This window comes from Trichoderma atroviride, chromosome 2, assembly GCF_020647795.1.
Source record: "Trichoderma atroviride chromosome 2, complete sequence".
NCBI lineage: Eukaryota > Fungi > Ascomycota > Sordariomycetes > Hypocreales > Hypocreaceae > Trichoderma > Trichoderma atroviride.
Genome location: NC_089401.1, coordinates 1801160 through 1816405, shown reverse-complemented (window position 1 = coordinate 1816405; position 15246 = coordinate 1801160). Strand labels below are relative to the sequence as shown.

General features: G+C 50.8%; 4 protein-coding genes across 4 annotated transcripts; 2 read left to right on the top strand and 2 right to left on the bottom strand.

The window, feature by feature from the left end:
- Positions 1 to 1359: 1359 nt before the first annotated feature.
- Positions 1360 to 2230, top strand: TrAtP1_003362 (uncharacterized protein; the record flags this gene model as incomplete). Its single annotated transcript, XM_066111851.1, has 2 exons — positions 1360 to 1888; positions 2190 to 2230. 2 exons carry the CDS (start codon positions 1360 to 1362, stop codon positions 2228 to 2230), a joined length of 570 nt encoding a protein of 189 aa, XP_065967930.1.
- A 2231-nt stretch (positions 2231 to 4461) lies between these two features.
- On the top strand, positions 4462 to 6078 carry TrAtP1_003361 (uncharacterized protein; the record flags this gene model as incomplete). Its single annotated transcript, XM_014087857.2, has 1 exon — positions 4462 to 6078. One exon carries the CDS (start codon positions 4462 to 4464, stop codon positions 6076 to 6078), a length of 1617 nt encoding a protein of 538 aa, XP_013943332.1.
- A 3748-nt stretch (positions 6079 to 9826) lies between these two features.
- TrAtP1_003360 (uncharacterized protein) lies at positions 9827 to 11710 on the bottom strand (the record flags this gene model as incomplete). Its single annotated transcript, XM_014087856.2, has 1 exon — positions 9827 to 11710. The coding sequence occupies one exon, from the start codon at positions 11708 to 11710 to the stop codon at positions 9827 to 9829; it is 1884 nt and encodes a 627-aa protein (XP_013943331.2).
- Positions 11711 to 12764: 1054 nt separating this feature from the next.
- Positions 12765 to 14066, bottom strand: TrAtP1_003359 (uncharacterized protein; the record flags this gene model as incomplete). The annotated part of the gene is made up of 5 exons (XM_014087855.2): positions 12765 to 12986; positions 13051 to 13400; positions 13466 to 13858; positions 13924 to 13950; positions 14036 to 14066. 5 exons carry the CDS (start codon positions 14064 to 14066, stop codon positions 12765 to 12767), a joined length of 1023 nt encoding a protein of 340 aa, XP_013943330.1.
- Between the last annotated feature and the right edge of the window lie 1180 nt (positions 14067 to 15246).

Sequence of the window (15246 nt, the reverse complement as noted above, 5' to 3'; positions counted from 1 at the left end):
AGTAGGACACCTGGACGAGCCAGCGGGGTGGACAGGGCTGGAGAGAATATCTCCGAGGCCGTGAAGGATTGATGCTTTTGCTGACCAGGCCGTAGCGGGAGCTGTCAAACGGTGACTGTGCTGATCAAAATAATGGACAAGCAAGAGTTGGACAAGCAGAGAGAAGGCATCGCGAGCAGAAGCTGATGGAACATGAAGTCAAATCAAAATAGAACGGAAACGGGAAAGGCGCTGCCGTAGGCAACTAGCGAGCTGGAGTTAGCGACTCGCTAGTAGGCCTGCTAGGCTTGGTCTACCTGGCAAGAGCACGCGAAGGTTCCCGACGACGGAGACGGAGATCTGCCGAGCTAATAGAGGGGCAGGCTAGCAGCTTTGGTCAAGTTTTGGTCAAGTTTTGGTCGTCTTGGTACTAGCGGGAACGAGAGAAAGAGAGATGCGGGTGGCGCTTGGAGGCATGCATGTAGTGCTAGTACTAAGTTACTTACAGTACTAAAACAGCTGTGGCTTATTGGACGTGCAGTCAACATCCGCAGAGACGTTTGGTGGTAGCACGAAAAAACGGCGGAACAAGGGATAAACGATACGAAGAGAAGTGGAAAAAGGGTAGGTACCAAGTTCGTATCTTGACCAATAATTGCCTACCAGCGAAGAGAAGCACGAGAAGGGGGAAAAACGCCTTCAGAGTCCAGGTCTAGACCACAAGCCATCCTCTGCCTAATATATGCGCGACAGCTCGGTCAGGGAGCGAGCGTGGGGTTCTAGTAGTTGCCTTCCATGGTACTGGTAGTGTTTAGTACATTTGCCCAGCTATCTGTTGTAGGTTGCTAGAAGGGCCTCTTGGATGATTAACAAACAAGGCATTGATTTTATTTGTCAGAGATGCCCAAAGCGCACGCCAGCTGAGGGCTTTGGCTTCTTCAGATATATCGAATGTTCTGGTCCTTCTTTGGAAACATCTCGGTGGTCCCTAGTATCTGGTACCATCGACCTGGGATGAAGTCAGCACTCTATGTTTGCAGGGGTGAGGCAAGGTTCGTATCCAATACCAATCACCTACACTTACCCACCTGCCATGATGGATACATGAAATCAGAAGCACGCTCCGTTCAGACGTGCCGGCTATTGTTGCTCTTCATCTTTACAAAAAGCATCGATACATGCCTCCCCAGGACAGGGTATCGAGTCGCGACGCTCAGGCATCATCCCGGGAGCTAGGTGCATGTATATTCTCCCACCTCCAATGGCATCGACTGACGCTCAAAGCTCGGTGCAGGACCAACTAGGGCCGCAGTCTGGTTAGCATGAAGCTATTGGGGGGGGTTGTAAGCAATTAATGGAATCTAGCGCCAAGGCGATGAAATGGGTCGAGATTTTGCTGGAGATGGAGGCAAGAGATTGGACGAGGGAGCGGGCATGCCGAGCGCTGGGCTGAGAAACCCCAGTATGGCTGCAGCTCTCCAGCGAACCAGGGACCAGTTGAAGGCAGATGGCACTAGACCGCGCCTCATGCTGGCAGATGTACCAGTCGATTCGTACGGACGGTATACGCCAAAGTTGATGAGCGAGGATTGGCTCACCCTCGGTTCTGGCCGCAGCACCAGTACAGGCAGCAGCACCATCACCATCGGCCTCCTAATGCAGCTGGTAGCATCAACATTGATAGCAGTCTTGGGTGGTTCGGGTAGAGCCTGCACCGTCTCCGCCGTCATCCAACCTCCAGTCATCATCACTATCATCGCCGCCTTCGTCATCAACGCCGTCATCTGCAATGCAGCATCGCGCACAACTTGCATCAAAACTGCTTCTCCTGCTGCCGCTGCGGAGGCCGTGAAAGGCGGCGCGCCACTGACGGCCACACCTGGGCACAATTGCGGCACACAGCACCTCTGTACATCATTCCTAATGCTACCTACATCTCGCAGCAGCTCTGCTCGCTCCGCCATTTCGCCAGCTCTTTTGCCCTTTCCTCTCCCAGTAAGGGCGGAGCGTTGGGCCTGTGTGTCGTACAGCACCTTGCATCTCGAACTAGTAAGCAATCTTTGGGGATCGTCTGCTATCTCTCGTTGCTCTGTTTTCCACAGATGACGAGGACGTACATGGAGCGTTTCACAAAAGCTCAGCTCCCCCAGGGGGGCTGGACATTTAGTTTTCGGATGGAGCTTCAGTCTTTTTCTTACCCACCCTCTCAGGCGCAGGCCCGCTCGTTCCTGAGCAGACGGCCAGCGCATGAAACCATCGCGATGCCGCCGAACGGGAGCTCTCTCGTTGTCCAGGCCAGGACGTGAGACGGCCATCTCAGCGGATCTCGTACGATATCGCCCTATTCTGCTTGCTCGCAGAAAGCCCCCACACGAGGCAGTGGACGCCACTAGAGTAGAGACTTGACCAAAAGGTTTTAGCTGTTTCGATGCAAGGTCATTGGGCTGAAGCGATCATGTCTCCCCGTCCCGGTCTCTTTGCACAGAGTGGAGCGAGGATTTAGCGCTGTCTCAGTGCTGCGTTCGATTCAAGCTAGCCCCGACGCTCATCCGGCTAGAATTAGCAGCTGGAGTTGCCAGTAATAGGAACGGCCTGCCTGGGCAAGGCGATCAGCGCTCCATGTCCCCTACGACACTGCGCTACCACTACAAAGCATTTTTAGAGTGCTGCGATAGGGGATGATGCTGCCTGCAGCAAGCACCTGCAGTGGACCTACGCCTGCACACGCCTCCTGTAGCTCCTGTAGCTCCTGTAGGGGGCATGCCGCGCATCGCATCTGCTCGCCTGCCCGGCATCTCTGCTCTCCCATCATCACCATCGACTCGGCCGACGTCCACTTTTTTCTTGGGCAACAAGAACAGGCTGCTGCAGTATAGCAGCGGTTCGGGGCTAGTCTCCCGCCGCCGCGAGCAATTGGCACCCGCACTAGATTCTGGCTCGTCAGACTCTTGTTGAGTAGCGCGGCCAGTACCCCAAGTTTTGGCGCCCGCGATTTGCGCACGAACCGCCTTCAGGCTTCAGCCCATTACCCACGAATCCGACGGCCCTGGTGCGTGGTGCAGATTGGCAGATGCCCCCTTGGCTGGCTGGCTGGCGTCTTCTTGTCCAGATTGGCCTTGACATCCAGCTTCTGGCCGGCCACCTTTCGGCCACCTCGCGCTGCATGCCCCGGGACGAAAAGACGGGCGTTGAGACGCAGCGAACCCTTGCGAGGCTGAACATCCAACTTAACTCGTGTATCACAGCATGTTGGCGATGGCGGGGGGCTGCCTCGCCGTCGACGTGCCCTTCAGCGCAGTTGTTTGGGGGGCTTCCGGCCACGACATGGTTCACATAATCTTCAGTGGGAAATGAGACGGCTCCGAGCCAGCCTCTACCAACCGCCAACTGCCAACTGCTATTCTTCACCACAAAGGGTACCTGTACCTACCCAGGTGGGCAACCTGTCGCGACCAACAACATTCAGCAGCCAAGCCAAGAGCACAGCGCACAGCATCGATGCCGCTGGAGATGGCAGCATTGCAGCCTCCGGCAGATGGGGGCTGCTGGCCATGCTACGCTCCGTCCATGACAGCATAAACTCGGCCTGGATGTCACGATGGGTACGCTGGCCACATCTAGAGCGCGAAGCTGCCAGTATGTCGTCTGGATAGTTTTTCTTCTTCGTCCCGGCCAGAGCCCCCATGCTACAGTGCTCTATTCCCATGCGCGACGCTTCGCCCCAAGGCTGAGTCTAGGTAGGGGGGGTGCATGTATGATGAATCTGGAAAGCCGACGACATTGGACCCCCCCATCTCAGCGGCACCCTAGACTAGGCCAAGCCAGGGTAGCAAATCCTACAACTTGATGTTCGCTGCACACCCTCCGACCGGGGATGTTTTTACCAGGGTAGGTATCTCAGCAGTGCATCTACAGTGCAGTCTCTAACCCACGCTGCCAGGCGAATAGGAACCTCTTGAGGCTCTGTCTCTACTCTCGACCAGCGGCGTACACTTTATCTACCAGCTGGATGGATCTACTATCAAGCCCCGATCCATATAACAGGCCTCAAGCTCCCATCCTTTCGGGCCTTGGATCATCTCTCCATTGGCAATACAGCTGACTTCCTCCTTCATCAACCTCATATATTGAACACGCTACCCTCTTCATCTTCTTCTACCTTTTATCCTCTCTGGTGCTATTCGGGCTCCCATTCACAGACCAAGCCCTGTGTTACCTCTTTCATACGTTATATATCCTCACACGATAAAAGAAGCAATAGCCTCCACCTTGAGCTGTTCTTGTATGGCATCCTTTGCCTCACTCTTCACTACTCATACCCTTGCCCCTTGAGCAAAGAACAAATCTAGCTCAACATCCTCATACTAGCCATTGCTGCCCCGAAAGTGCACTTCTTGGCTTTCTGATCCCCATTCAACCATTCGGAAAAGGGCAGACGCTCAAATTACGACCACCACCAATACTTCTTCTTTCTCTTCTTCAATGTCTTCTTTCTCCGCAGCCGGCGCAAGAAGCGGTGGACGGGTTCCCTATGGCTATGGTCAAGTGCCCAGTGGATACCCAGCAACATCCATTTCACCATACAGTCCACACATCCGAGAGGATACTACTAGTATCTATCCAATTGACCCAAATTTGCTCGACTCCAACTCCCCAGACGCTAGCTCGCAATGCTGGCAGCCAATCTCAATGTTGCCATCATGCTTTCAGCAGTCTCCAATCGACATTTGCCTCGACCCTAAGCTGACTCGCGAAACTTGCAACGACAGCATTTATCAAGCTGATTGTGCACGAAATGGGTCGCCGTCTTCTTTCCAGGGCTCGCCAGTGTTTAGCTTGGCGAAGAGCCCGTCCATTGGCAGCGATGGTAGCTACGACGTGCCTCCCACGCCACCAGATGCACAAGGCAATGTCATCACTCTGGGAACTCCCTATGACTCGGATTATTACGAATCCAGCTCCAAGCAGCCAGAGGTCAGCTACTATCCAGGCTCGCAGGACGAAGACGTTCACGAGCATGTTGCAAACCCAGCATACTACAATGTGGAAAGCCATGAGTTCAACGGGCAATACATGTTTGGTACTGCTCCCCGCTGTAACTCTCTGGGTCATATCAGTGCCCATGGCGCACACATTGATGCTGCCAATGCCAGCGCTCGTCACTATTCTCCCTGCACTATTCTTTCTTATGCCGACTCAGCTCGCCATATCAAAGAAGAGAGCATGCCGCCAAACACTGAAAGGTGGGCGTCGGCTTCCAGGGTGGTGAAGAGACGCAGCCGCACCTCGCAGTATCGCCACGATCCCATCTCTTCTGGCATCCAAGCCTCTGCTGGTCACGAGGTATCGTCACAGGGCGATAGGAAGCGCAAGGTTTACAGTGCAAACAAAAAATTCTGCCACAAGTGCAAGAAGCATTTCGACAGCCGGGCATTGCTTGAAGAGCATACGGGCAAGGTCCACCCCCGGCCTTACATCTGCGTCTTCCACTATGCGGGCTGCACCGCCAGGTTTGATGCCAAGAACGAATGGAAGCGCCACGTTAGCACGAAGCACTTGGGTTTGAAATACTGGGTGTGCATGGAAGGCAAATGTGCCGATGAGCGACAATCGTCGTTCCAGCAACGTGCAGGCCTTGTGCCCAACGGCAACATCTTCAACCGCAAGGACCTGTACACCCAGCACATTCGGCGCATGCACTCCAACATTGCCGGCCAGAGCACAACCGACTACAAGGGTGCAGATGCCAGATCCGACTTCATGGTCAAGAGAATGCAAGAGGATGCCCTGCGCATCCGATGCCGGCTCCCAACCTGGATGCCTTGCCCCGTGAAATCGTGCGACAAGCAGTTCAAAGGCAGCAATGCTTGGGACGAGCGCATGGAGCATGTGGCTCAGCAGCACTTTGAAAACGCGGCTACAGGCAAGGAGCCACCGGTGGAGTTTGGAGGAGTTCACGACTATGTTTTGACCGAATGGGCGCAGCGATCCGAAATCCGCATCGTCAAACAAACAGACATGGGATGGGAGCTCTGCGACCCCCTGAAGGGTGACACAGAATATAGGATGGTCACAGCCACCCCCGAAGGCGAACTGTAGGCTTTACATCTAGCGGTGTTGTATTCTTCTCATCAATACGTTTTTTTTTTTTTTTTTTTTTTTGGATTTTAGCTATTTACTAGTGCATATGGGAGGCATTGGCATGAACTTGATGGTAAGGTCTCAGGGCACTGGCTTTATCTAGCATATGATTTTCTTATTTCTTACGGCTGTACTTTTTTTTACTGTTATTGTTTGTTTGCTATTGTTGTTTTCACAAATACATGTCCAGTTATGATACCACGATTCTTCAAAAGAGATCAAAATTTCATTTGTAATGGGTAGACAGGGTGGCCAGGGGTGGAGCAGATAAAAGATGAAGTCCGATTTCTTTCCTCAATTTACGCGCAATCACAAAATCTTGTTTTATTCGTAAGACTGACTGATGCCGTGCAACAACTACGTTTTATGCCATCCTCTCAATCTTGGCCCAAGTCCCAGCTATGAGAATTCTCCAAGCCACAGTCCTCGTTTGACGGTTGACCCAGAAAGTCGGGTTTCCTAGGATTATTGTCCCCCAAACTACGAAACACCCCCTTCATCATCCATCGTCTGATATTTTTTTTATTTTCTTATTTTTATTTGGCTTTGCGATCTCAATCCTAAAACAAATCTTCTCCACAAGGGGAAAACGGTCAATGGGGGTTTCAGCCTCTCCAAACTCAACCCGCACTTTCGGGCTCGGCAGACAAAAGAGCCTCAAACATGCAAAGCCAGCAAAAAAACACCCACCACCCACCCACCATGATCCCGTGGGGGCTGTTTTTTTTGTTTTGTCTGCCGTGCAGAAAAAAGGCAACAAAGGCAAGGCGAGGCGCGGGTGTGTTTTGACATCTCGGTGCCGGACCGCCTTTCAGCCGGGGAAGGGAGGAGTGATTGCCAGCCAATCGATTTTTGTAGATGATGGTATATTGAAGCAACATGCAGAGCCGTGCGGTTACTTGACTGGGCAGTTGGGAATTTAAGCCTTATCGCGATTCCTCGCGTAGCATTTGATGGGGGCGTGTTTGGAAATTAAAGAAAAAAGAAATAATACAAAATCGGCAGGGGAAGGGTGAGGTTAATCTATCCATCTGCCTTGTCAGCCCTAGAAGGAAGAATTTCTTGGGCTTTTGTGTTGTTTTAGGGGGAGGGGAGTTTGTATAATTGTATGTGAAGTTTGTTTACTTGGCATACCCCTTTATTTATTTATTTTTCGTCTTGGGAAGGGGGGGGGGGGGGTGGGGGTGTGTGCATGTATATGTATATGTTATATGCGTGTTGGGAGAAAGGAGTGACATTGGCGTAAATGGTGAAGATTTGCTTTCCTTTTTGTTAATTTACTACATGTTTTTCCTTCTTTCATGCTGCGATGGCGGTTTGGTATACGTTGTATGCGGCGTGATGTGTGTGAGGAGCAATGTATGTATGTGTTGGGCACTGGGAATAAGACGATGAGCAATTTTTTTTCCCCCTTTGCCCCGAGAACATACAATACAAAAGTACAATCAATTGCCTATACTTGCAAAGGCACCTACATGTGAATTTTCTGCATGAGCCGCACAGCAATTCACCGCTATCCAGCAGGGTGGCCGCATCCTAGCAGAAAGAGTACTAGTACGGCGATGAGGCTCAACTCGGTCGAATCAGATACACGCTTCCAAGCTCGCATCACCTTTTTTTTTTTTCTCTCTCCTCATGCAGCAACTAAAGGCGCATGCATGGTGCGTGACTCGCGGACAGAGAAAGCTTGTATAGGCAGGGGAAAAGAGCAGAGCCTCAAGAAGACTGGACGCAGAGCCGCATTTGAGGCTCTTTTTTTTTTTTTTTTTTTCCTTCACCGACGTTTTTTTCATGCTTATTGTTCTCTCCATCTACGTCTTTTCTAACTATTTTCTTGTTTCGCACATAGTCGCTTGACGCGCACGCATTTGGAGTCCTACGCACACGCCCCCTCCTAGACAACTTTCGTAATAAGTTGCTTCTCTCGGGACAATATCGAAAGTACTACAGTATAACTTTGCGGCATCAAGGTTAGAGAGCAATGCACAAGGCAGTGCACACCAGGCAGCAAGCTCAGGTGTTTATTCTACTTTCTCTTGCTGTTTTCCATCAAACTAATCAGTTCCCTTCGGATCTATTCCCAAATATTGACGAAAAAAGGCAATGTAATGTCCTTGTACGCTCACCGAACCAAAAATAGTAATTTCTTACCCAAGAATTCCTAGGCACCTTTTTTTTTTTCCCTTATAGATTAGTCAAATCCAATTACCGGAATATCTCACAGGCAGTACAAACTCTCTCTCGAAAAAAAAAAAAGGGACTGCATGCTTCCTCTCCTCTGCTTCTCATAGCCCTCTTATTTCACTCTCTTCAATAAGCAGCATATCAAGAAATAATTTAAGCAAAGATACATACAGCCCGCAGCAAAAAAAAAACGAAAGCGAAGCTAAAATCCTCTTTCCCCCGCCACAAACACACGTTACACAAATCACAGGTAACACAACATCAAAAGACGCCGTGAGGGGGAACAGCCACCACAGCAAGCATGGCTCAAAAATAGGACTCATCAAATAAGACACGCAAGAAAAAGCTATTTAGACCAACATCTCTTTCGGGAAATACAACAACAACTCACACGAGAATAAAGCGAGTGGCTCAGAAAAAAATAGAAAAATATCAGCACACTTATATGCATGTCCAAGACATAATCACGCGTGGCATTTTCTCTCCCCTTCTTGTCCTATCCTACCGCTACTACTAATAATACGTATGCACTATTTCGGGCTTGATTCGACTTTTTTATTGGGCCGAGTACTTCATCCTCGTATCCACGCTGCAAAAGTTCCATGTCTCATTGCCAAAGACAAAATCCTGCCCGGCTTCATCTCCCATCCCTGCCGCCCAAAGTCTCACCGGTTGGGGCTAGACGTCTTCCCACTTATTCCTAGCATCTACTCGCACAAATCTCAGATTGCGTCTCCGTGAAATCACACAGTTTGCAGTAACAAAAGAAGCAGGATACAAGAACGTGAAAATACATTGCAGCCTAACTAATTCTCAATGACCCTAAAAAGCCATACCGTAACACAAAACATCCGCCCAGTTACTCTCTCCTTGTTAAAATACATAGCAGCTAGCAATATTTGTACAAGTGGTAGGTACATGTACCTCGTGCTCCAGCTCCATTACCCCCTCCTAAGCATGCCAATCTTTCTCAATCCTGTCTCCAACCAACCACAGCTAAACTGCGTGGCTTTGGAGAAGGAAAAGAAAAGAGAGAAGAAGAAGAATGTAATCAAGTAGCAAGTTGATATCGCTGCCATCATCCCATGGTGTACAGAAATCGTCGAATCCTCATTTCACATGTGTGGCACCGCTGTCCACAGACAGGCAACACAAATGTCGTTGAGCCACCCCTTCCAAAACATGGTTATCCACTATGCGGTTGAGTCCGAACATCTGCATAAATGTTACAGAGCACACGCACCAAAACAGACAAAAATAAAGTGTTGAAATAATACATCTCTTCGAAGAAACAAGTAAAAAAAGCAACGTGAAACGTATGCCGTCCCTCACATCTCCGCCACGGATGCTGCGTCCAGTCGCACGATGAGCACCAGCCGAGCTGCGTCCAACCGCAGCATCTTCAATGAATGATGCCATCCTTTGCAGCATCTTTCAAGCCTCAGGACAGTTCAGGGATCTAGTTCCTATGGCCCACAGCACCTCTTCCCGATGCCCTGTTGTCTGTGCTTCGCTGAGCTCGTCACTGCTGTCTCATGCGGCATTCATGGGCATAGCCTGGCTGGTTTGCCTTGCGCCACTCGATCCATTCCTCGTATGCCTGTTGATCGCTCGGATCCGGACGGCGAGGCTTCGGTACTGGTTGTGGCTGTGATTGCGGTGGATGAGAAGCAGCACCCCCAATGAGCGGTAGTTGGCCGGACGGCATGCTCAAGTAGGGATTGGCAGAGCTGTTTGTGATGGGAAAGGAGGGGTTGATGAGCTGAGGCGCTGTATAGCCCAGCATATTGCCTGGCAATGGTTGCAAAACAGGCTGGGTTTGAAGCATTGCCGGATTGACCAAAGACAGCGGCTGCAATGCAATAGCTGGCGCCTGGAGCGAGCCGCCGAAGTGATCTGCAGGCACCGGAATCAGTCTTGTTGCCATCGGGTTATTGAGTGTCAGAGGATCGGTAGCTCCATTCGCAGTGGCAAATGGCATAGTTCCATAAGGAGGCGGCGGCGGCGGATGAACAGAGGCAATGTCCGCGAGGCAAGTCAATTCTGCGAGGGACGTGACATTTGTCCGGCCATCTTTACCAGCGAAAGGAGTCGCAAATGGTCGAAACGGTTCCAAATCTTCCTCTTCAAATCTAGAATCAGAACTGGCATCCCTGCGAATGGTGAATGAAAGAAATTCTCTCGCTTTGGGATTGAAATTCTGGAATTTGATTGGCTCGTTAGGAAAGGCGCCCGAGGCAACCGAGCCGCTGCTCCCCTCTTTCTGGCTGTGATTCTCAAATTTTCGAGCATGGCCGTTGTTGGAATGCTCAGAGGTAGTCTTCTTGTGTGGATTAGCCCCTTGTGCCCGGCGACTTTGTGAAGATGTCTCGATGGGATTCTCTCTTGGGGATCCCTTGAAGCTATCCTCATAGCCGCTATCCGTCCTGTGCCGCTTCTGCGTCTTTATACCTTGAGATACATTGCTATTTTGCCTCAGCTTCTTCAAAAATCGCTGGAAGGCTTCGTCCCGGTCTTTGTCATTTGCTGGAGGATCCGACTTGGCTGGTTGACGCTCATTGGTGTGGACATGAGCCGTGGGACTTTGCAGGGCATATATTCCGTGCGTCTCAGAAAAGCCCTTTCGTGATCGTGGCTCATTTGAAGTTGCATATGGCCCATGAGCTTGGTATACCTGCGCTCGAACTTTGCGAGGCGTTGTGTCGGCGGCTCTAAGCGCTGCTGTGAGCTGCTCATCTTGGCTGTTGTGAGAAACTCCTTGTCTTTTCTGTTCCAAGTTTCCTCTCAGAGGTCGAATGTCCACAATGGATTTGGTTGAGTAACCGGAGATGCTGCCCAGCGGGGCAACTTCGAATAGCTGCAAGGGATAGTCTCTAGCAGACGAGAGAGGCAGTTGCTTCAGAACTTGATACTGAATGGGCCTTTCCTCTTCCAGCGCTTTGAGTATCTTGGGTTCCATTCCAGAAGATATTGCGAAAATATCCTTCTGGCTATATCTCAAGGTGCTGCTTGCCGCGGCACCCTCTTGAGATGAGCTGATAGTCTGTTGTACCCCTTGCACGGCAGATGGCGGAGAGGCATCCATGCCAACTCGTTGCTTCCCGGCACCGGCCGCTTCTGCAACATCATGTTCGCCATCGTCCACTGCCGATGAGCTGTTATCGGAGGGGCGGGTTCGCCAGTCCGGGTTCCTCAGTGCGTGCAGGTCATTGAACTTCTTCAGCTGCTGGTAGGCATAAGGGGCTCCTGAAGGCTTGGTCCTGGCTTCACTCCTCGGTGCTGCATTCTCATAGTTGACAGGAGGGTGATATGCCCGTTTATAACGGCTGGCAGCGGCTTGGATAGGCATTTTGAAACCTGGACGCAAGATGAGCCCATGTTCCATCACACATGTCAGGGGCAGCATGTTTCCACTTACCAGTTATTTCAGTTGGGTAGAGTAGGGACGATTCTGTCGAAGCCGGTAAATATTTAATCTGATTCTAGTAATCGCTTTGACCGCTGACGAGAGAGCGCTTTTTGTCGTCGAGTCTCAAGGTTCAAACCCGCTGAAATCTCTACCCACACAACCGCACTCTTCAGATACAGCAACTTGAAGATGGAACTGACGCACAAGAATTCGCTGCAAAAGAGAAAGAGAGGGGCAAACGCTGCCTCAAGATTCCTTGCCGAAGCAAGAGTTGAAATTGAACAAGGCAGGAGAGAGCCAGAAGTTTGAAGTTGAAGAGCGGATATCCAGCTGCTGCAGCGGCTTCCAGCTGGCGGGCAGCTGATGGATATCTGGGGCCAGAGAAATCTCGCGATGAAGCTGATGGCTCGTAATGAAACTCGCGCTTGAGTGCCCAGAGGCTGATTGATGATAGACTGTATCTGATCTGTTGACTGGAATACGAAACAGTCCCAAAAAGAAGGTGGATGGGGAGCGAGAGAGATCGCGAGAGAGCTGAGCGCACGATAGCTTTTCTCATAAAGCTGAGTGTTGCGCAAAACAACGACTGGGCTTGACATTCGCGCCATGTAAACGGTGGCTGGCTCTTTGCTATGGTAACTGAAGTCGTAATGTGCTCGATGACGCCTGCCTTTACGTTCAGGCGTTGCAAGAGTTTCACGAGATAAATACCTAACGCACATGTATTTACCTTTTCAGCGTATAACTCTAATTTGAGTGCAAGTACATCGGCTGAGGCTTCCGCTGGCGATGTATACATTTATGGCGATTTGTCTAGCTTGATAAGAAGCTTCTTATGGCTTTAACCAAGTACCATCAATTCAATTACCGGATACGCCACGGCTAAGGCAATCAAAACTCCAAGGAAAGGCAAAAATGGTTCAAAGTTGATAGTACAGAATTGAGAGACCGCTTTCATCACATAATAAATCAGGAACCCACAACAAATCAGGAACCATGTCTGCTTCCTAAACTTGATGCCTAAAGGGTGCCAGAATCCTCGAGCATCATCCTAAATATCTTGAGGAGCGATGCCACCAATGTAAGCAGCAAACTCTTGTGGGTTTCTAGTCTGCATGAAGACGGTGCCGGGGCCCGTAAACTTGCAAACAAGCCCTTCTCCGGAAGACAAGCCGGAGATGAGGCCGCCTGAAGCGACGCGTTCCAAGACATAACTTGTGTTCCACGCCACTAGGTGGCCGTTGTCTACGATATACTTTTCGCCTTGCGCAAGCTATATGAATCGCGAGGTCAACATGCTGAACCCAGCAAAGGGGATACTGTACTTGTAAACTCACATCTTTTCTGATGATGGCACCAAAACTTGAAACCCAAAGCAGGCCGGTTCCCGTTATCTTGTAAACAAAGAGACCCTCTCCACTAAAAATGGCTTTGCCCAAGCCTTGGCGCTTGTAGTCTTTGTTGATGCCCTGGGTATAAGCCAGATAGGCATCTTTCCCTACCGACCATGTCTCATTCCCGCTCAGTCTGATGCTTGTAACGTCTCCCAGAGATGAGGGCGCGAGGATCAGTTCTCCAGGCCCCGTAAATGTAGAGCTGGAGAGTTCTCCGCCGGCAATGATCTTCTTGACGCTGAATTTGATGTGTCCCTTGAGGGTGATTGAAGGAGACATGGCAACCATGGCACCTGTTTGGAGTTAGATTCGGGCCAATCGAGATACAGCGACTGTGCAGGACGCTCTCCCAACCTACCTGGCTTAGCATGTATGGGGGCACCATTGGCGAGCTGGATAGTAAGAATAGTATTGGAGTCTCGGTGACTGATGCGATAGCTTCCCCCGTTGAAGGTTCCAACGTCATCGGTCGTCGATACGGCTCCAACAAACTGTGCCGGTTGTGGCTGCTGCTGATGTTGCGGCTGTTGCTGCTGTTGCGGCGGTGGTTGTTGGTACTGCTGCTGGACCGGCGTGTGCTGCTGCGGCGGCGGAGCATAGCCGGGGGTTCCCTGAGGAGGATGGGGAGGCGGCGCAAACTGTTGCTGCTGCGGCGGAGACGCATATTGCTGCTGTGGAGGAGGGGAGGCGTACTGCTGCTGTTGCTGAGGAGGAGGCGCATATTGCTGTTGCTGTTGGGGTGGTGAGTGCACTGTTCGCCTTGTATGTTAGAATGTTATCGGCTTTGCGTCTTTCGCAGTGGCGTCGCAGACGAACCTTGCCCTGGAGGCCCGCTGGGAGGAGCTGCGATGATGCCGCGAGTCAGTATTCGGAGCTGGAGATGGCGGGGTGAAGCTGGTGAGGCTGGTGATGATGCCTGGAGACATACGCGGATAGTACTGCGGCTGCTGGCCAGACATTGTGAATAGAAGAGTCGCTTTGAGAAATTGCTGCTATCGGCGGGGAGCTGTGCAACGAGGAAGAGGAAGAGGAAGAGGAAGAGTAAAAGGAAGAGGAAGAAGAACAAAGAGTCGCGTCGCGGAATTGGAAGTGGTCTGAGGCTGAGCTTAGCTGCTGTAGCTGGCAAGTGCCCCGCTTTGAGCTGTCGTGCAAAAGGATCAATGAGCTCGCCAAACCAAGAGCAACCAGGCCGAGGATTGGACGTTGTGCTTCGGCGATGCGCAGAGGCGATGGATGAGGATGGCGACTGTGACACGGAGAGAAGAAAATGGTACCGGACCTGTGGTCTTATATTCAACGTGCATGAGTGCTGAAGAAAGAGGCCACCCACACCAAGTGCCATCCATGCAGTGAGTGCGCCAAGCTCGACCCCGCTCCCCCAAATAGCAGCCGTAGCGGTTTGGAATCGCGCTCCAGCGGCCCTGCTCGGCCTCGTCTATTGGCCGACGGCGCATATAAGCGTTTGCCGTCAGCGCTTAGTTACAAACAGGTAAAAAGGGCAACATGAGGCTAGGAAAGCGATCCATGGATCGGCATATGTAAGATATAAGACCAGTACATAGGTATATATACATATGTGTACTCCACAGTTGCTGCAGCAGAATGAAAGATCCATGTACTACAGGTACCTGCATCAATGTTCTACTCCAAAAATAAAATCGTCAATGCTGCCAAGTACCAGTACTCGCTACTGGTGCTGAAAGGTACATGTATTATACTGCCCTTATGCGGTGCTACTAATTGGCGCAAATAGGGCATTTTCGACTCGAGGTAGGTAGGTAGTTACATAAAGTCGAAAGACAACAAGTACAAGTATGTTATTTAAAGCAATAGCCTCACGCTAGTTGGGGTGTATCCTTGTTTCTTTCGAAAAGAAACAGTATAGACGAGAAAGGCGAGCTCTTAATCCACTATAGTCCTAGGGCTATCAAGGCTATTTCGATGGATACATGTACATGCACACGGCTACATGAGCACTCTGGCTAGCACTTGGCAATAGGCTCTTTTGCCGGCTTTATGTACTAGGACTGCATTAGGAACGTACAAAGTAAATCTGGCAAGGAAGATCGGAAAGAGTTGGACTGCCCCGATAGTCTAGAGTGATTTTGTAAAGGAGAATCCATCTATTCAGTTCAATAT